Genomic DNA, 22,578 nt, shown 5'->3' with positions numbered 1-22,578 from the left:
CGACATTCAACTGGCAGTAAGTTATTAAGTAGACAGTAGACTCATTTATCCTACTTTTACTTATATGCTTTGGTTTTATCCACATTTCAACAACTGTGATTAACTCTGCTGATTAAAACTGCTTTCACCATCAATTATGCTATACAATGAGTGATAGGTACATGCAGAAGGCAATGCAGACTGATGAAATGTTTATATTAGTTATGATACAATTCCCTGGTCATTCAGCTCTACACACAAACCATCCCTCAAGTTCAAATAATGAGTGCCTGGTGCGGGGCCTTCATGCTCTCCTGGTGTGAGTGAGGCGGAGTGCTGACCGTGGCACAGGGGGGTGATGAGGCAGGGATGGCTAGGTGACCAGGATGCGCCAGTCATACCTCATATTACTGGAGTGTGTGGCGGGGGGAAAGGGCGGCTCCTGTAGACTCCAGTTGCCAGAGTTCTCCTGAGCAGCAAAGGCAAAGGAGCAGTAGGGGATCTGTTGGGGAGCAAGGTGGGGAGAGGTGCATTAGCTCAGGTTGGATGGGTCAGGTGGAAGGACAGGAATGAGGTGATGTATTGTTTGTTTTATTTCTGCTACTTCCAGATGATTTATTTAATCTTAAGGGAGACCTTTTGTTGTGAGGGGATCAGCTGTCATTGTTGTTGTTGTAGCCCCAGGTTCATCTGAAATGTGAACCCAGTGGACTGCAGACTGAAGTTGCCCTCCTCCACCAATCCACCATCCTCCTTTCAGGGGTAGAGAGAGAGTTCAAGGGATGTTGTTTAACAAGGCAGAGGAGCTGCTTTGTTATAATGGTGCCACCACATGAAGGCATCCCCCCGGACGAATCAAGGGATCGGTGAAATGTGAATTAATCCTCCTATTTCAAAAAATATCTCCAAAGATAAATCTAATCATCTGAAGGTAGCAAGAATAATATAAAACCAATGTCATCAGAGTGAAGATGTTAAGGGAGGCAAAGGAACAGACAAGTAGGTTGTGCCCTGCCTCTGTGTTGCATGTCACAGGTACACTTGAACAAAATTTCACTCCTATTCCACTGCATCAACTTCACACTTGGGGCATGTCACATACTTTCTTTCCAGACTCACCATATCGGAGAGAATAAACTATGGATAGGGAAAGGTATCAATCCCCCCTCAGCTTCGAAACAGTTGCCAGTAGTGGAAGGTGAGAAGCAGATGAGGTGGAATATTGGGCAAACTCTTGTCCCCAGCTTTACAAATCAAAGCTGCTGGTGCCATCATGACCACCCACACAAGGAGGTAAGTTGCATGGTTAGATAGCCAGCTGTTGACACACAGCAAGTTCAACTGTACAAAACTAACATTCTTCTTCTAACCTGATAAAGATTCCTAACTCCTCTCAGCCCAGATGATGGACAAATGCTTTCAGACTGGTAAGCTCATTTAATTAGTAACCAAGGAGACTCATTCCTAACTTATAAGTATGTCAACTCAAGTTTCATGCACCCCTGACTTCATATAAATGTTGTGGAAGTAGTCCAGTCCCTTCTTTGTAAAAACAAACCAATTATAGTCATGATATACATGAGTAATTTAATCCATCCACTCCAACAGTACAGTACTAATGAGATGAACATTGCAGATTTAACCCACTCACTCCAATTGTTTGAAGGGTACAAAAAAGAGGTCAGCAACATACAGTCATTTAACTATGAGTATATCTTCTTATTAACTTAGTTACATATAACGATCATTTATATCTTCTTATCAGTTACATAAAGTTAACATTCATCTATAATCAGTTCCCAAGGCTATACTGTATAAAGAATAATCCTACATTATGATTTCATATCTTGTACATTTTGCCTACAAGCAATACCTTATTCCTTTTTCTATCCACATAATAAACTGAGTATCCACATTACAGGCTTGTAGACATCTCAACAGACTTAGTCACTGTTACTTGGCCTTAACAATGAAGTGGTTGTTTCCAAGCCAATACCAGATGCATTTGTCTTGTAGATGTAGATTCCCTAATTAGTTATGGCAACAGTCTTGGAATATATGTACATATAACTACTTCCTAGACATTAAACTTGTTTTAACACTGATATTATAGTACTTTATGAGCAATAGCTCAATTTGATATACATATACAGTCCTCTTATATGATACGATTTATCCTGTATTAGGTGTGCTACTAACTATATTGTATATGCATTGAAAATCTGTCTCCACCAGTATAAATACTGGTAGATTAGAAATTACAATAAGGTATATGGCTAATGTGAAATATCAGTACAGTACATAGCTTAACTATTATTCACTATAAGATGATATGGACAGACTTCAAGTGATCAACAGGCAGAGATGCTTCAGACATTTTAGCCAGGAACATTTCACCAAACTCACACAGCATTTAGGGGGGCAACATTCTGTACTGTTGGCAACCATATTCCTTTCACCCATCCTGCCTCTCTCTCCATTGATGTTGAAAATCAGTCTCATGAATCTGCAGGAATCAACACTGATGAAAATTTGGCCACAGATCAATGTCATCAGTATCACTTGCTTCAGATTCAAGAAAGTAATGTTTAAAGTCCATGAAGAGACAAGCAAAGAAGGCAATAAGCCTTCTGCTGCTAACAGTACAATAAAGCATCACACTTCCATATGTTAGTAAAGGCAAAAGGGGATATATGTATACAAAGCAAGCATTGTTCAAGAAGTCTCATACAGCAGTGGGTGCTGGGATGGGCAAAACAATCACATATTCACATCGCAACCCAACACAAAGGTTAAGCCATTGCATTTCAGTGTCAGTCCTCCTTCACTGGTGTACATCTGCCAAGTCCATGTTTCAAGGGATAAACAGAAGCAGTTCAAAGTATGCCCTTCACAAGGATAATTTCTTTTTATATCTAATTCTGGCTTGCAAGGGTTGACTTGACTCAGTTTCAGGAAGCAACCCTACTAGTGAAGAGGCTGTTGAATGATACATCAATCTCCTCCAGTTCTAAGAGTTTCTCCTTGAGCTACCTAAAATCACTTAATCATCATCATCATCATCTACTCCTGTGTTGCCCCATGAGGAGCATAGGGGCCCTGGGTTAGGCAAGTTGGTCCTGACATTCAAGATGAAAGTGACCAGCCTCGCTCATCCCTGAGTGGCATTACATGAGCAATAAGCTCCAACCATCCCTTGGATATAAACCTGCACCAGCTTAATCTGACTGGAGCACCGTAATTACCCACTAAACCACCAGGCACCATAATTTGGTTATATGGTTACCACCCAGTGTAGTAAATGGTTTCCTGGTGCAAAGGAAACCATTTAGCTTGTCACTCAGTGTAGAGTCACCCACAGACAAAAGGAAAAAGAAGGAATGAAGGAAAGAAAGACAGAAGAGGAAGGAAGAAAAGAAGGAAGGAAGAGATGAAAGGGCAGTTGCCCGAGAGCATCGCTACACCAAGTGAGTGGATGATGAGCACCCCCACCTACCACTAAAATCACTCAAGCTGACTAAAATAACTTAAGAGATTACTCAACTCAGATGACACTTTTTGACCTGTACATGTTATATATACCTTCCAATAACCCCTTCACCACTGGTTGTTGTCCCTTAGTTGAATAAAATAATCTAGAGACAGCAGGATTAAATAAAAAAGTAAATCATTGTTGTGAAGTGGTTGACAGCATGACAGCACCACAACATGGCAAATCAAGGAAACTCCCACAGGCGTAGTGCCAACAGTCTTGTGCAGGCTCAGTTACAACATTCTTTTCCAGGTGGTGATAATGAGGGTGTTCAGGAGAAGAGGATGTGCCAGTCGTAGTGAGCCTGTCCGGTGTTTGAGACGGGTGGCGGCGGCTCGATGAGGTGCCACCCTTTCCCTCCTTCGGCCTCCATCATGGCGCTGGTGGAGCAGTACGGGATCTGCCGCCACACAGGACCTGCTACAGTGCTGGTGTGGATCTGGCGGGTCTCCACTAACAATGTGACACAGGTGATGCCACACAATCTCTCATGCTACTAACAACTGACTGTACTTCATACTCTACACTATCTTCTCAGGTTTAAGTGAGCAACAACCAACTGCTGTTTTAGTCACTCTACTTGGGTGTAACTCAAAGTACAGTACTGCAATGCAGTATCAGGCTATTACAGAGGTACCATATGTGAATACGTAAATGTCTTTATTCCTAGAGCCACATACTGTATCACCCACCTCTGATCTTATCCCCAAGCACCACCATGTCAATTGATGAGGAGACCCGGTACCTCAGTGTTGAGTGAACAGTATGAATCAAGTGAGATATGTGTATTGTGAGGTCTATTTGAATGTAATGAGATGGATCTGCATGTTTACATTGCTGTCATGTAATTCAGTTGTTAATGGCCTACACAATACTAGCAGTTTTCATTACAAGTGAAGCACATTACTAATGCACATAAATTTATTGTGGTACAGTGTACCATTAATAATAGTTCTCATAGTGCTCTATAAGTCATTTGGGGAAGGAGTATCATATATACTATACACTGATTGCCACAGTTTGTAGAATGTACCATACGTGGGATTTAATGTCCAATCTATGACAACCACTTCAGACTGGTATATTTCAGCAGTGATGTTTCCATCATCATATTATACCTCAAAGTTGACACTGTCACACCACTACAGCAACTCCCTACCTCCCTAATCATCCCTCATACTTTCCACAGTACTCTTCACTGCACTGCCTTACCCTGGCCTACACCTGTCACACTAAATGGGTATGCCTGCCTGAGTGTGGACCTAAAGTAGCACCCGCCAGTCAAACTCCATAATGCCCGAGTATGTGACAGGAGAGACCTCGGGTGAGGCGAGGCTCCACCCGCCACCCTCCACCTGGGCCAGCAGGGCAGTGCACCCGTACGGCACCTGCGGGGCGGAGGCCAACCTAGGTTATAGTGCCATCCGTCCTGTATGGCCAATATTAATATTATCATACCTGTTTGTGTGCCCCAAGGTACTGGAGTGGGACATCTTCACATGATGACACTATTATAACCAGGCAACTCTACTCCACAGTTACACAAACATCCCTCACTTCCTTCCCTATCCCATGAAAGGAGGACAGTGAAGTGCAGAAAAAGTCCAACTTCAGCCTGCAGTCCACTGGGTTCACAAGATGAAGAACCTTGAGCTATAATAAAAACAACAACACCCATTTATGTGTCCTCAGATTTGCATCTGGGTCACCATCAGCACATTTGCTACCACATTTAACTGCTGAAACCTGGCTCTCCTCTGGTTCAAAGAGTTACCTAAATTCTTAGCAGTTCCCAGTGTTTATTGTAACCAAACTTTACTCTGTGGCTGTGTACTTCAGCAACTCACCTTCCCACTCATATCTCAGTATCTTGTGTTACGTCAAACTTCAAGGGAACTTTAGTTACAATTTAGGTACCCAAATTGTAATAGGACTGCCTATCACATTAACTGACAGTCATTCTGTCCTTAACTATTTGCAGTAAACTACTGCATGTCAAGATAATTCACATAATGATATTGGGCAATAATAACATCTGAATTCATAACACATCTGTACCTTGTATCTTCACTCACTTCATACGGTAGGTAATAATTATTCCAAATACAACAGCTGTCCCAAACCTGTGGGTTCAGCATTAGTAAGATTCACACATTCATGTCATGGGAAGTGAAGCATCAAACCAGCATCATCTCCACTGCCTTGACCCTGTTACACTCAACTGTCTACCCATTAACATGGGAAGAGTGACACAACTGCCTCCAAGCTGTTTTCTCCTTACAAACTCTTCTCATTCTCAGTCATCTCTCTCTGCTTCAGCTGTGTGTCAACATGCCAATTTTTCGCCTTACACTCAATTCATATCACCATTCCTTTGAAGTGCATCCTTTCCTTTCATAACACTGCATAAATCCCTACAACACAACTGGTAATAGAGCTGGAGGGATGACTGGGTTGCACTGGCTACCCTGACACATGCCTGGCCACCCTAGTAACCACCCAAATATCAAAGGGAATACCCCAAATTCCCCTAATGAGTTCTTCTTGGGACACTATAATTAGGAATGGTCACACTGGTACTGTATACCAAAATCATGAAGTTCCATGACATTTCCAGTATAATGTACTGTACTATATTCACCTTCATACTTATGACACCCCTAATCAATTACTGTAATTACAGTACAGTATACTAAATTCACCATTATGCTACTCCTCTAACCATTCACCCCAGTAGCCTCGCCTTTCCTCCTTGTTTCCCTCTATACTAACCTTTTTGATGATGGTGGTCATCTCATGTGCAGATCGAGGTGCGCCTCCCACCAGCTGACGTGTGCATGTGTCCAACGTGGCAGCATGGCCCACCAGCAGTACTGTCCCACCTGCAGTGGTATACATCATCATTTACTTATATTCCATTCCACATGCTGAAGAGGGGCGCCTTCCAGAGGCGACACTGATGTAACTGGTCAGTGGAGCTGCCTGGTTATACAAACACCCCTCCACCTCCCTCCCTATCTCCCCAAAAGGACGAGGTTGTGGATGTCAACCTCAGATCCAGGAGTACTACTTTACCCCTGCTGCATTCATCCCCTCACATGAGGCGATATGCAGGCCACCCCTGGCTGAGTTGACTGCCTTATATAAGGCAATGGATCTCCGTGCCATAATTTCAAGCATGAGGAAGCGTCAGTGGTTTCCATGGGAACGCTGAGTCTCTCTCTGCACCATCAGAGCCACTGCCAATCCCTGCCACACTGCAGTTGCCAAATACTGCATATTTAGTAATTCAGATATGCAGGCAACCCTTGGCCACCTCATATGAGGCGATGGGTCTCCGCGCCATAATTTCAAGCATGAGGAGGCGTCAATGGTTTCCATGGGAACGTTGAGCCTCCCTCTACACCACCAAGAGCTGTTGCCAAGCCCTGCCACACTGCAGCTGCCAAATACTGCATATTTAGTAATTCAGCTCTCATTTGCAGCCCAGCAATGGCAGATTCACGCCCATCTACCTCCCACAGCGATGGCAACTTATTGCCACCCTCACATCCACCCAAGAGGCGTAAATTACAAAAAGCCGAGGGTGATGAAGTATTCGAGCTCAGAAACACTTGATCTGATGACAAAAAATCAACTTAATATTAAAATATAAAGTCCAAAAAAATGATTCAGGGAAGGTACTGGGGTTGATAGGAAATAGTGCGGTGGGGGTAAAACTTGGCGCAGATAAGAATTATCAGGTGAGCCCATGTGAACCTTGATACACAGAAATCAGATGTAAAACCAGAAGTGATGTTATTGGTATACTAACCCTGTGCCTGCTTAGGGCTAATGATGATCTGTGTGACATAGGCTTTTCTGGTCCTACCCAACCTCATCTTTAGGTAGGAAAAAAGGTTAAGATGATGCTGAACTGACCTTGTGCCTGAGTGGTGTTTATGATGCTCTGTGTGACGTAGGCATTCCGGGCGTAGTACTGCTCACAGCTCTCGTGTGTGTCCTTCAGCTCCTCCTTCCTGATTAGCGGGTCATACGAGGGGTTGAGGCTGAAGCCAGCCTGAGTCAGCTCCTCCAGGGTCATCCAAGCTGGCATCCCATCATGGTACCACGCCAGCCACTCAAACAAACCTGGCTCGATGTTTATAGGCATGTGTTCAGCTATTCCTAGACCTGGTGGAGAGTTAGGAGAGTAAAAAGAAAATGGTCTGTGATTTGTAAACCTGGTGGAGAGTTTGGGGGTTACAATTCAAACAAGTAAAGTAACAGAATTTCAGTTAATTCCCTGTTGTAACTGAAATTTGTGTTTGCTGGATGGACAAGGAAAGGAGAGGACATTGTCTTCCTAGGCAGAGAGTCAGGGTGAGTAACACAGTACTTTCAATCCAAGGACATGAATTCACAACAAAGCTTATGAACACTTCCCTGTCATAACTGAGATTTGTACCACACCACTCACTCAAACTACATTGGCTTGATGTTTATAGGCATAAGTTCTGCCATTCCTAAGCCTGGTGGACAGTCAGAAAGTGAGTAAGGAATTTTCAGTACCATGAAGATTTATATTTTATTCCAGCTACCCCCTGACATATTCAGCTTAAGACAGAGTCCCTCCCCATGTCTCATCCTTATAATGTTGGTGCATGTCTGGACACAGTGAAAGGAAGATGAATAGTAGATGTGATGGATCTATATGCCCTTTTCCCTCCCCAGTGCTCCCTCCCTCTCCAACCCTTCCTTTCTCTCTCACCCTTAAGTATATTGGTGCATGTCTGTACACAGCGAAGGGATGGTGAGCAGTAGACGTGATGGATTTGCGTGCCTTTATCCCTCATGGCCTGCCCCACCAGTGTAGCCTGAAGCAGCCCAATGTTGGTAAGGGGACAGTCCTTGTAGAAGCTGTGTGGGGCACCCTTTCTCTGTGGCAAGCTCTCTGGCATGTTCAGATCCCGCCGCTGGTAGTTCCCTGATTCAGTAAAAGGTTCATCAGTAAGTCCTTGATTTTGTTACCTGATTCAGTTAAAGATTTTTTATTACATACATACATACATCATCCACTCCTGTTCATAAGTTCTATTAATGTAGCCTGGTTCAGTCAAGGATCAAGGAGCAAACACTCATTAGTTATTCAACGCACATTTTTATGTTTTTTTGCTACAGTAAATTCTCACTGTAGATGTCCTTCTTTGATGTTCTTTTTGCTGCAATAGGCTTTCATCATAATTATCATTATTTCCATTCTGCTATTAAGTCTACTGTACACCAAGTTAAAGAAAAATTGCCTTTTTCTCCCAATGTTTACCATACACAGGGGCAGCCACTGACCAGCATCATCAAAGCAGAAGCGTATCCAGTCTCCGAATGTGAAGTCAACTCGTTCACCGTGCCTGGCTATGATCACCTTGCGGGGACCCTCGATGGGGAAGTGGTAAAGCGGACCCTCTTTCTTTGGCTTCTTAACCTGGTGAGTGAACTAAGCTGAAATCATACTTAGCAGGTAGGCTGGGGAGCTCTGAAATGCAGATCACAAAATTTTTTCCACACAACCTGACTTTGCTGGATGAATACCTGAGTTTGTCCATCCTCAAATGTGCTGTTCCCCTGCTTTCAGCCTCAACCATATCACAGATAAAATACAATACAATAAAACAAATGGAGTATCCATGATCTCAGTGACTGTTTTTCTTTATCTCTTGAGTAGGTGTATCCAGATCTGAAGATGTGATGGTATATATATGACACTCCAGCAATAAAACTCATACAGTGTTACAAATCTTATTAAGTATTTCAAAGTTCTTTTATCCCAACAGTTTCCAGCAACTGTAGGGAAGGAATTAGCTGGTCTGGCCACTTGGTTTAGTCCCACGTCCACAGAAAACATCAGCTGTACTATGGCCAACCTCAATATGACAATTCCTTAAAAGAAGCGTTGCATCTGATGTGACTTGCTTTGATTTGACAAGATGCTACATCCAACTTTAAAAATGATGATGTATATGACATTCAAAATATAGGACCATCATATTTCCTTCCATACAAACATCACATCTCCCCCACCTTTGCATATAGCGCATCCAGGTCCTCCTGTCTGGGTAGCGGTGGTGATTGTGTGGCCTCAAGGGAAGCCTGGCGGGAATGTAGGCGATCCATGGAGGACGACTCAGACAACACTTCTGTTGATCTCCTGGACCCTTCACTGTTCTCCAGCAGGTTGAGGAGGGAGAGGGAGATGGGAGGCCTTCGCAGGGGTAGCGTCTCTGTTTCCCTCCCTGTGCTTCCTATGACTGGAATGACTCTGTGGACAATGAATGCCAGGTACAGTTAGCCCTATAAGGTACCTTATTATTTTCTAACTCATTAATTTTTTTAATGTCTGCCCGAGTTTGAAGACAGAAAGGGTTACTGTCTCTGTCCTTCTCCCCGTGCTGCCTATTACTTGGATGCCTATGTGAAGGAAGAGAAATAGCATCGACCTATGTCAGGTTGCCTCCCATTTACATAAAACCCTAATTTATTTAATTTAAAAAATTACATAATCAAACTGAAGTGGTTTAAGAAGTACTCAAAATACTAAAATGGAATCCTCACTTGTGTAGGGTCCAGGCATCTGACTCTGCAGTTCTCTCGATGTAGTTTATGGGTATGAAGCCAACAGCACCAGTGAGCCAAGAGGTTGCCTCTACCCACCCATCCAGGGAGGAGGCCAGGCTGTCACTCTTTACATACACAAAGTCTCCGATAAGCAGTTCTAATTCATCAGGGTCCCGTGGCACATGTGAGTACAGCACCCTGTGTACCTGGGGGGGAAAGGTGGAGGGATGCTCTTATACATGGCTGATCATTTAGCTATGATGGGTCTGAATAAACTAAATCCATTTGGTGGTTGGGGATTACTGTTCATGTAATGCCACACAAGGGCCAACAACTGATCACACTCTTCTTAAATGTCTGGTGCGTAGCTTAGCCCTTGGCCCCTACATTACTTATGGGGCATTCAAAGACTGGATGAATGGAGTATCTCATTCTCACTTAGCCTCACTCCTGTACAATATTTGGTGCTCTAACTAGAGTCTCCGACTGTCTCATACAACTCAATACTGTATTAACAATATCATGATGATGCAACAAAACTGTATTACAACCACAATTTTTTTATCTACTTTTCTACCTAACTGTCTATCCATCTCTCAGTTCCCTGGCACCAGATTCCACTGTCTTAACAAGATCAATATGACAGATAAAACTCAATTTGAGTCCCCTTACCTAACAACTGGAATATGATGATGTGAACCAAGCAACACCCTCTCACACACTAAGCCAGTCTGATAACATGAGTACTGAATGACATGGTTATCTGACTCACTGATAAGACTACTGTTATTTTATTGACCATGGGCTTCTTATCATTTGACTTTCTTTAGCACAGTTGTGTTGATGTGGATGTGACTAAAAGTGTTAAGTGAAATACTTTGAGATGGTTTGGTCATGTAGAGAGGATGGAGAACAAAAGACTGATATGTTAGTGAAGTGGAGTAGGAAGGGGAGACAGGAGGAGATAAAGGATAGACTGGAGAGATAAGAGAAAGGGAGGGTGTGAGTTGAAGGGAGGACAGTCAAATGACAGAGGACAGGTAATGTGGAGACAATTTGTTTGAGGCCACTCCTTATGGGATTAAGGCATCTGGCAATAGATACTGTATATAGACAAATAGATGGTGTTAATTTTTTTTCATCATACCTACCTTTCCTTATTATGTGACTTTACTACATTTATTTTCCTGGTGTCATCGTTAATCATCTACTTTCTCAGTAATTAATGTTCATTCCTCATCTTTCATATTTACTAACATTTCTTCATCCACTACCATTCACAAGTTTTAGTATTTTGTCATCACTTATTCTTTTCTGTTTCTTCCACAGTTTTATATATATATATATATATATATATATATATATATATATATATATATATATATACAGATAGATAGATAGATAGATATATGTAATGTATATACACCTTCTCATTCAGTTACTATACTCCTCTTCATCCAGTTATACCACACTATCTCCACAGTGGCATAATTAGTTTCAAGAATTGGAGTGTGCCTGTTTAAATGTTTATAATGTTTTCTTTTTATTTATACAGTAAATTATACCATACTCATACTACAGAAAGAACAGTTCTTACATATAACAGTTAGTTCAATCATATCTTTTAAACATACATCATACATACATAACAACATCTCAAAATGAAATTATATCATCATCATCATCAACAAATTCCATACGTCTACCGTATAAATAAACAGGGGTCTAGTCAGGCAAAAACTCTTGTATCCTCAGGAAAAAAAAAAAAAAAATCATACGGAATGAATGTATACAGCAATTTCTTCCACTTGAACAATACATGGCAGTAAAACTGAGACCCAACTCATACACTTCTTGTCATCATCCCATCCTCACCCCACAGCTGTGGATCCTTGTGTCCATGAAGTAGAGTTGCATCTCCCAAGCTGAGTGTGGTGTTTGTTCCACCCTGTCAGTATTATCTCTCATTGCTCATCCATGCACACTAGCCTCTCATTCATCCATCCTCAGTTATACATCTTTTATTTTCACCTCGCAGCTGTGGATTCGTGTGTCCCTGGAGTATAGCCGCACCTCCCATGCCACGTGTGCCCTAGGGTCCACTGCCTCCACTAGTGCCTCCAACCGTGAGAACTGCGACGGCTGGAACTGGTATGCCAAGGTAAGGTGGAGGGCCTTGCTTGCTGCCTCACCTGTCGTACCTAGATGTGTGAGGGAAGGCGAGGTGAGACGTGATGTGATGTTACGCAAAGTTAGAGGTGAGGTGGAATTAGAGGTCGGAGAGGGCTGAGCTATTGGTGGAACAGGTCATGAGAGGCAGAGTTTTGGGATATGGGAAACAGAGCTATAAGTTAGGCAAAATAGGGTAAAGGGAAATTGAAGTTAGGGTGAACCATGAAGGGTAGCTAAGTTAGCAGTGAGTTACGAGGAGACAGGTACAGTTGCCTCCAAAGTTCCAATCTCCCTCCTATCCTTCAGTAACACAGCATTATACAGTATTAATCTGGGTAATTAACTATCCAACCAGACTATAGTGACTAAAAGTAACATTACCCAAAATTTAAAAAACTGCTGAAGGACTGGAAGAGGAACAGAAATTTTAAAGGCAACTGTACAAGCAAAGGTGGAGTGAGGGAAGGCAAGGCAAGGGATGCATTAAGAGACATGGGAGCTGGGGTGTAGGAAGGCCAACATAGACAGAAAGATGTGATGAGATGAGGTGGAGTGAAGAAAGGTCCAGACAAAGAGGAGGGAAAGATGAGGAGAGCTGAAGGTAGAGATACAGTAATGTGGGTAGAGTGGGAAGAGATGGAGGCTGAAGCTGGGTGAGAAGAAAACAATAGTTGGATGCAGAAATGATGGTAGATGGTAAAGTTGGGTTCTTAACATCTCAAAATACACGTAGATGAAGCATATGAAGTTTTATGTTATATTTGCTGGAAGCAGAGTGGTTTTCAGGTTATGAAAGACAGATTTGAGTTTGGTGCTGCAAGGGATGGCATATTAATCCCTCCATCATAAGTATGTCATTTATATTTAATTCATGCTACCAACACCAATTATTTCAGCTTAGAAAGGACATCTCACACTGAAGGAGTTAATGATGGCTATACACTAACCCCACCAATTCATAAAGTCTCCCCTTAAGATGAACATACCAATAATGATGTGAAGATAGCATGAAAAAAATAAATACACTGACATTATACTAAACACCTTAACCATTAATAATGCAAGTAATTTAGTTTCCTGATTTCAGTTCTGCATGGCAAGTCTCTGATGACTAGATAAAAAATTACATACTATATTTGTTGTGAGACATTTTAGTTATTTGGAGGATAGTTATTGAACTCATATACCATACTTCTTTATATTTCATTATGATGAGAAAATAGTAAAGTTTATGTAAGAGTTTTAATTTATGAAGGCAAGTTAATTATGTGCAATACACTTAACTAAGAACATCACCTTCATCATCCATTTACAATTTTTAAAACAATAATGAGTAAAATTCCATTATCATACTCACACAGGAACATTTGATAGGTTAACTCCTTCAGAGGATATATTAGTTTATTGTTACTACCTTCAGACAATTTTATTCCAGTTAAGAAAGACCTCTGGCTGTGAAGGGATAAAGGAAGGCTGTATTTAACCCTTGCTGTTCAGAAAGTCTCCCTTAAACTGAATAAAGTCATCTGGAGATAAGAAATTATACAAGTAAAATACATCACTTGATTCTTGGGGTTAATGATGGCATACAACATAAGGGTATTGGTGAGGGTAAATTAGTAAGCACCATGACACTGTAAGGTAACTGTTGGCATTAGCAGGAGAGGGCAGTCATCCTCCAAAGGTGCAGATACAGTGTCACTTACTCCAGCTCGTCTTACCCATTTCACAACCAGATCATTTACATATCATTCATGTTATCTCCAGACATTTTTATTCAGCTTAGAGATTTCAGACAGGAGTACCATGGAGAAACAGATAAAGAAATGAGGAGGTTCAGTAGCACTGTGTTTCTGATGTGGATGTCAGGGCATACACTGAGATGGTATGGTTATGTGCATGGCAAATAAGGGAGAGAGACTGGCTAGGAGGGTGTATGAGAGTGAGATGAAGGAAGAGTGATGATGATGAAGAGAGAGAGAGTTGTGAGATACAGTATATGGGTGAGTGGTGTGAGACAGAATGAAGGCTGCCTAATGGCAGATGACAGGGTGACATGAGGGCAGTTTGTTTGTGGTCATCCCATCTGGGATAAAGGTGACTGCTGCTGACCTTTTGAATGTTAAGTAAAACTGCCTGCAACAGCAAGAATAAAATTAAAAAAGACATCAGTGCAATGTGAGGTTAACTTTCAGCCAAGGGATGCCTTTTTCATTTTGTTCTTGTTAATGTCAGGCTATTTTTATTCAGCTGAGGAGATCCCTGTATGGTGAAGGGCTTAGTGAAAGAATCTGAAAACTCTCTAAAATGCTCACCAAAATTGTCTGGTGACAACAGAAGTAAAATGAAAAATGTCAGCGTAGTGAAGGTGTTAGCAGGAGAGATACCCATAATCTGGCCACTTTCCTATACTTTTTTCATACAACTAAAGTCAACTCCTTTTTTTTTTCTTGTTTTGTGAGTAACAAAAGTTAAGAAGCAAATTAATTCATACCAACAAAATCAACAATCCAGTTTATTTCTGTAAGTGAAAGCAAAGGTTTAATGATCAGTCTGTGTGCCAAGGAACAATACTTACTTATGGAAAACATGAAGTTACTACTGTCTTTCAGAATAACTTAGTAACTAGTGATTACTGAACAACAGTTATATTTGATATAGAGGCTTGAAACCCACTATCTAACACTGCATGTGCATGTCAAAGAATGCTGTGGGTGGGTTACTTGCACGACACTAGGGGAATCTGACAAGGGGAGGGTGGGGATATCTTAAAAAAAGAACATGCAGGTGTAGCAGTGACCAGATGAGACCCAGCACTGTAGACAGTCAACACCTGTCCCAATTAATACCAGATCTACATGGTTCAATGAAGCTTCCACTCTGTATTTAAAACTGAAAGTCCTATGTGTCCAGGCATTTCAGAATCAACAAATATTGAATTTAACCATAATTTTTGTTCAGTTTTATTGGAAAGCATAAGTTCTCTAGCTCTGAACTTTGTTTTATTTCTTACTTTTATTTTATTTTCTACTTATTTATAGTATTTTGTGCATTAAAAAGACCACAGAGAATGTGCAGCACATACATCATACATACATCGCCTAATCTTCTGTTGCCCCATGAGGAGCATAGGAGCCTGGGGCTAGGCAAGTTAGTCCTGACATTTAAGTTGAGAGTGACCAGCCTCACTCAACCCTGAGTGGCATTACATGAGCAGCACACTTTAACCATATTATCCCAATCAAGGATTATGGACCTGGGGTATCTAGTAAGGGTACACAGCCAACCTACAGTACTGTACTGTGCCTCTCTGTGTAGAATTACATTATCAAGAAAGTTCAGTCACCTCTTGAGGAATGAACTCACAGACGTGGCAAAGCAGCCACTCCAACTAAGGGTATGTCCACACCAAATGCTTGCTGGTGTGGGTGGGGAGCTTTGCATCACTATAATCCATACAGGTTGCCCCACTGGACATTAGTGGGTGTGGTTGAGAACTTATGGGTTAAAGAGGTGCAGAACTCCCACTTGCACCTGCCCATCTCAGCACAAATTCGGTGTGGACGTGTCCTGCGGTGTTCAAACCACCGCATCACCAGGTATCATATTCAGTACGTTGATGTCTTTCAGCAGTACTGTATAAAATAACTACTTCCAGATGAAGATAATAATAAGGAGATAGCAAGAAGATATCATACTGAATGGGTTAATGTGCAGGCAACAATACAGTACTGTATATTCAAATCCAAAGCAAAATTCTCATTGAACTGAGCAAATCTGAACCTTAAAACAGCAGAGGTGTTTGCTGTTCTACAGGTGGTTATCCACTGTCATAAAGGGGGAGGGGGCAGGGGGTTGGAATTACCGTATAAGTACTGTACTGGTGTGGGTTGTACAATGGGGTGGCTAAGCTGGAGTCTAAATAATACAGTATACATGTAGTCCTCATTTAAAGTGGCTTCATTATTAAGTTGGTGATGAATTTAACTCCTACGAATGTTATTTCTTTATTACACTGTTTGCTGCTGCCAGAGAATTATACTCAGCTTATGAAAACATTCTTAGTACTGAAGGGGTTAGCAATAATTAAGTGCATCCACTCCACTTCAAAGTCTCCACTGGGTGACATATATTTATCTGGAGACAGGAAGTACTGTACAGTATAAAATTGTTAAAAATCCACCATTGGACTGACAATGCTGCCAGCTGTTTTCCAACTAAATTTGCTCTTGATTCACTATAAAGTTAGTTCACCTTTAATTCTGTAATGAATTTATACACAATGTATAATTCTTCATAGAATTATTGTTGACTGAAGTAACAGTCAAATTGTTATGAAATCAGAAATGAGTGTCTTTTGTGCTTTAATCCCCCAGTCATGAATCAAAAGCAAATCTCACTTAAACATGCTTCAGATAAAGTTGTTTTGTTATTAAGCTGTTGGTAAAGTTTACTTGGTTTTATTAAATAACTGCTGATGAATGAACATTTTTTAAAACATAAAGATTCTGTCTGGATATTGCTACTTCTCACCCTGCCCTAGGATGGGAAAGGAGGTCTTGATGATAAAGATTCTCTTCTAAAAATAGAAATGAATTTTATTTATTTATTTATTTATTATACTTTTAACTTCACAGTTGTGAATGAAAAACATACTTTGCCTAAAGTCATTTTACTTAAATTAGCATTTTACCAGCATGTAATGGTAACTCATACGGCCAGACTTTAACTGAGGACTAATCATACTGTATAAAAAGTCATGGACCTGTAAAAGGTGAATCACAGCCTAGTATTTACATGCAGTTTTCTTTTACCCATTCAAGCAGATAACTTATATTTCCTTTGTACTATTTTCAGCAGTATTATTCGCTTAGGAGAGATATTTTTAACTGAAGGAAGTTAGATAAGGCTTTCATTAACCCCTTCATTACAAGAGAACTCTCATAAGTAGAATAAAATGATCTGAAAGTAGCAAGAATAGATAAAGTACACAAAGAAGATGGGAGAACAATACCATCAAATTTTATTAGCAAAAGCATGTTAGTACTGTACTAAAAAACTCTACATATAATGGAATATTTGCTCTATTAAAGTATATGATATAAACATGGACAATGTGCTGAACTCATGTGCGTGGGTGTTGTGTAAGAACCATAGCAATTGTAATGCCAGCAAATAATTCATTCATTCATTGCCAGACGCCATGTATCCCAAACGGGGTGGTCAAGGCTTAGAGTTAATCGTTTTACAGGGAGGGGCACTAATCCTACACCAACCCCACTTGACACGTAGGGAGAACGTTATGCCAACAGCATCTGGTGTTCCCAGGCGGTCACCCATCCAAGTACTAACCAGACCCAACGTTGCTTAACTTCGCTGATCGGACAGGAAGCGGTGTACTCAACACAGTAATAATTATGGCAATAAAATGATAAGGAAAGAAATGTAAAACGCTTCCTACTACAACTCTTTGAGATATACGTCAATTTTGCTGCTGCTGGAGTCGTCATCTATAATTACACTAGGATACTGATCAGCCAGTCTTCAGATTTAAGCCATTGATTGTGAGTGGTGTCCTTGTTTACTCTATTCTTGCTGATGCCAGACAATTATATTCAGCTTAAGAGAGGCCTTATGCACCAAAGAGGTTTATTATAACAATATCTAACCCCTCCAGTCTGAAGTCTCCCTAAGCAAAATAAAATAATCAGAAAATGGCAAGAACAAACAAAAAAGGCATCCCTGGGCAAAAAATGCTGACAGTTTGTATGTCATAATAAACTAAACAATAATGTATAGTACAAATGTAGAGATGAGTCCAACAGTATTCTCTAACAATACCGTAACATATATATACTGAGGACTTGAATGATCTGTGAATGACTGTATAATCCCTTTACTGGATATGCTGTCTGATGGTTCTCACACTTTCAAGCTTTGTTTTTTATTGTTTCTAGATCCTATCTTACACCCTTACCTCTTCTCTTAGGTAGGAATGAATGCGATGATGATTTTAACATTAGCAATTTTCCAACTGCTTTAGGAGGCAAGATAATAAGTGTACTTTCAGATACATAGTGGACAGTTGTTTACTTTTTATTACTACATTTACTCACTAATTTTAAGATTTAAAAACAAAGCTAATAAGTTTACATTCAAGTAATACTGGTTTCTTCATTTATATCATAGCAAAGTATTTACAGACTGATTTTATGAAGACTAGAAGCTAAGATAATAAGCTAGCCTTCATATGATACACCTAGTTTTTTCATTTTATCACTGTTTACAGACTGATTTTAATAGGTGTTTACAAGCCAAATAATATGTTAACTTTCAAATAATGTACACATTTTTTTCCATTCTATCACAGTCCTGTAATTACCTGTAATTACACATAATCATAGGTTTGTTTTCAAGTGATATAGATTAGTTATTTCCCTTTCTATAACTGTAATTACAAAATGATTATACATTTTCAGGGTGACCCATGCAACACCAGAGTCTACAAAACACAGTGGAGGTCTGGCTTCACACTCTGTGGTTTAGAAAGGGACAAAAGTGGCAAACAAAATCAGGCAACGTAGGTGAAGCTTGCAAATTATATATCATGCGATAAAACCTTGGAGAAATTAACTGAAATAAGAAAAGGAGGGCAAAAAAAATTAGAGCTATTATAAATAAAGCAACAATGGAAGGGCAACGCGTCATTCCCTCATCAAGGGGCGTTTTTTCCTTACAGATTTCTTGAGGCAAAGTAGTTCCTGAACACCACGGCAGACAACCTGCCACCATCTCCAGTTTGTCGTAACATCCTGCATCAACTTTGTTAAACAAGAAAGGCAAACACTGTGAGTTAGACTTGGTGGAAAATCTGTGGCTGAGTATAAGACTTGAAGCTCAGAAATTAAGACTTAGCATAAAAAGATGTCTTTAAGATTCAACTTATGGTACTTCTCATGCTTCCTGCTTAAACTATGGAAATGCCTTGCTTGTTTTAAGATATCACGTTTTTTTCCTTCAAAACAATTAACTACTTACAAACTACATAATAAATTTCACAGATAACAGATAAATATGTTTAATGTTGTCTTGAAGTAATTAATGCTTGTCAAGGACAACGAACACTGAAAGAGCACAGACAAAAACAGAGAAGCATCAGGATCTCAAGTAACATGATTAAATTTAGAAGAATGCCAATAGCTTACAGAGCCACTGCCAATATTTCTAATGACTTCTTCATTTAATCTACATTGCCAACATGAGTTCCTTCCCATGTCCAATAATGAGAATAACATACAGTATACTAACTTTATGTAAAGAATTTGTGCAAAAGATTATTAAAGGAAGGTTTGGTGCCAGTAACCAATCACTGTGCAATAATTATACAATAATTCTTAAGTCTACTTCAGTGTTACCATAAAAAAAAAAGAAAATTGTAAAAAAGGGAAGAAACTTGCACTGGAAAAGTACAATAAAAGTTACCACAAACAGGATATTTATTATGTGGTCTCTTTAATTGCATTTTTCTTCTGCATGCTGCAATTATCTCAGAAGAAATGGAACTCTGGCAGCTCACTATACAGTACTCAGTATTTACGTAATCCTCATTCCTGATACCTGTTTTTGTTGTACTGCACAATAATTACAGATGAAGGATACATAAAAGAATACTCACTTATAGGGGAAACTTCTTTGACATAAGAAATAGCCAACTTCTTAAGTACATCAGCCTCTTGGTCATTGAGGAAGAGTCCCATGTAGTTTGGTGAAATGTATTTGTCAAGAGTAAGGCTTGGGGGCAGGGAAGGCATCATACTGTGAACCACATCCTTAAGTAATGTCACCAAGGCTTCACAGTTTTCATCTCCTGACTGGAGAAGAAAATCTGAATAAATCAAGCCATCAAGGGTATTAAAAATGGTATTGGAAACTATTATTACACTACAGTATAAGAGAAATGCAAATGGTTACAATAATCACAAAGTCCAGCTTAATCAGATACCATCATCCTCTCCAAATTTCCAATGTTCATTTGGGGTGAGGAGATTTATACCACAGCACTTTCATATCCATGAGGACAACACAGACATGATACAGGCCACAGGTAAACCCCTTCCCTGCTGTAAGAGGTATATGGTTGTTGGCATCACAAGTACAAAATAGGGATTACTTGTCACTGATTCCTGCTCTTTTAGTCAACTTTTATGAAATGCATGGTATGTATAAGTAAACTTCTTCACATCCTGGAAATCATTAAAATGATGTATTCTAACCTGTAACCACTGTTGGTGCTTTCAGGTTCACAAAAAGCTCTGAATGAAGCTTACCTTAAAGAACGAGCACAGTGTGATATGAGGCACCAGATTATGTGCTCCGTTCCAGCCACACTTTTGCAATGATTCGTCCCAGAAGTTTCTGATCTGGTCATAGAGTGGGCCGGTGGGGCAGAGGTAGACAACATACTCCCGAGGACAGTCCAGGTCTAGGGTGGTGTCGTTAACGTGTGCCAGCAGCCAATCTGATGCAAGCTGAACCCCTCGGTGGCCTGTGGCAGCCAGTGCTTTCTCGCTGTTGAAATGAAGGTAATACTGTATTAATGCTTTACTACAGGTACCGTACTAGAAGCAGAGTCATACAGTGCTCTAAATGGCTTTTCTTTAGCAATTTATATATTCCACACATGACACCTTGTTAACTTCTTTGCACTGCCAATGCAAACTATGTTGCTATTAAAAGGCTATAAATACCGGTCACATACAGAATGTCAAGTAGTATGGTACTAAGCATACCCATTAATAAACTGGTAAGGAAGAGATGCTATGAAGATCTCTACACCAACCTGTAATATGACCCTATACAGTAAAAATATATAAAGTTCAGTTGGGACTGTTACATCTACAATGAACTTTGTAAAACTGGTAAATCTACCATGGCCATGTCCAAGGATTCTGAGGTTCTGTGCCTGACCAGTACCAGTACTCTTCCAGGATGACTTTTCAAAACTGTACATCCTCATCTTCATACATAATAGGACAGAGAGTGGCTCAGTCCTGGCATGTCTTCCTACACAATTATGTTACTGGTTTGTAAGAATTTAACATCTGCACACATAACAGACTAAATATTTTTGGATACTGGTTAGGGGTGAGAAAGTTACTGAGTAGCGGACTTAATAAGATTAACAAACTACCGATAATCTGAAAGTTTTTATATCTAGACGTATGAAATTAACCTGATAAGGAGAAAGAAACAAGTTAATAATAACGATGACTAGTTGGGAATAGTTGGTAACTAATTTACGATTAACACCATCAGCAACTCTTACGCTCTATGCTTAGGAAACCCCATCTGAAGGAGTATCTGGAGGGGGGAGAGGTGCTGGCGGGAAAGCTTGGTGGGTGTGGGGTTCTTGCGTGGGGGTAACGTTGCCATCATCTTTCTTGTCCCTGCAGCCGCTGTGGGTCTGTAAATGTTGCAATAAACAATCTGACATAAGGATTCTACTGTGTTCAGATAATACTTGTAACATGGTAATGACTTATTTGAGTTGATGACCTGGTTTATCCTATTACCCTGTGTGTTATGTATGTTCTTCATTTTTTTTTTTTCCTGTTGTCAACAGAATGTACTGGTACAATTTACTGTACAGTATTTGCTTTACACCCACACATTAATCAACATAAAAGTTGCATGTTTCATTTACAGCATTAGTATTTAGCTGAATTAGTTACATAATTTTTCAGCTCACTATCACTCATCAAGGTATACTACCAGGTGAGTTAACCAGGTAGGTTCATTCTTCTCCAGCTGTCTCAAGCCTATTTAAACAACAATAGCTAAAAGCATACCTACCAACTTTTGGCAACTGACAGTTTCATCCTAATTTAACACCACTTATCAGGTATATATTACAGCATTATTGCTGTAAACAAGCACACTTCATATATTTTCTTGCAATATTGTATCAGTTGCATCTTAAGGAGGACTTGCTTAGGCCCAACCAAATTTTGACAAGCTGTCACTTTCAAAAACCCAAACTGCTGATGTTGGCTGTTGATTATTTTAATGGATTATGTGCATAATAGTTATCAGACATCTGTAAGTAATCATCATCAACGCTTTGCCATGGGCCAATTCAATGGAGAAGTGGCTTTATTCACCTTTAGAAGGCTGAGGTCGTCCTATGTTTACCTTTCATGGGCGGATCTTCTAATTTTGCCCTTCAAAATCCATGAATGATTGTATATCAATAAATAGTATGTCATACCATGAAGAACTATTGTGTATGAGTATTTGCATACTTT

General features: G+C 40.2%; 1 protein-coding gene and 1 pseudogene across 1 annotated transcript; both read right to left on the bottom strand.

Moving 5' to 3' along the window:
• Positions 1 to 352: 352 nt before the first annotated feature.
• On the bottom strand, positions 353 to 22,466 carry Epp (Ecdysteroid phosphate phosphatase). The gene is made up of 13 exons (XM_080276928.1): positions 22,435 to 22,466; positions 21,600 to 21,737; positions 20,602 to 20,842; positions 19,950 to 20,145; positions 19,012 to 19,095; positions 12,134 to 12,303; positions 10,100 to 10,308; positions 9,569 to 9,806; positions 8,837 to 8,972; positions 8,262 to 8,477; positions 7,433 to 7,684; positions 6,284 to 6,393; positions 353 to 481 (listed from the first exon to the last, which is right to left on the bottom strand). Exons 2-13 carry the CDS (start codon positions 21,707 to 21,709, stop codon positions 353 to 355), a joined length of 2,091 nt encoding a protein of 696 aa, XP_080133054.1. The 5' UTR covers positions 21,710 to 21,737; positions 22,435 to 22,466.
• LOC145405724 (5S ribosomal RNA) lies at positions 17,578 to 17,696 on the bottom strand (annotated as a pseudogene).
• Positions 22,467 to 22,578: the final 112 nt, after the last annotated feature.

The sequence above is a fragment of the Coenobita brevimanus genome, chromosome 67 (assembly GCF_032717465.1).
Source record: "Coenobita brevimanus isolate Jiangsu-jjx chromosome 67, ASM3271746v2, whole genome shotgun sequence".
Taxonomy (NCBI): Eukaryota; Metazoa; Arthropoda; class Malacostraca; order Decapoda; family Coenobitidae; genus Coenobita; species Coenobita brevimanus.
The sequence above is the reverse complement of the archived record's forward strand: the minus strand, read 5'-3'. Positions and strand labels throughout refer to the sequence as shown.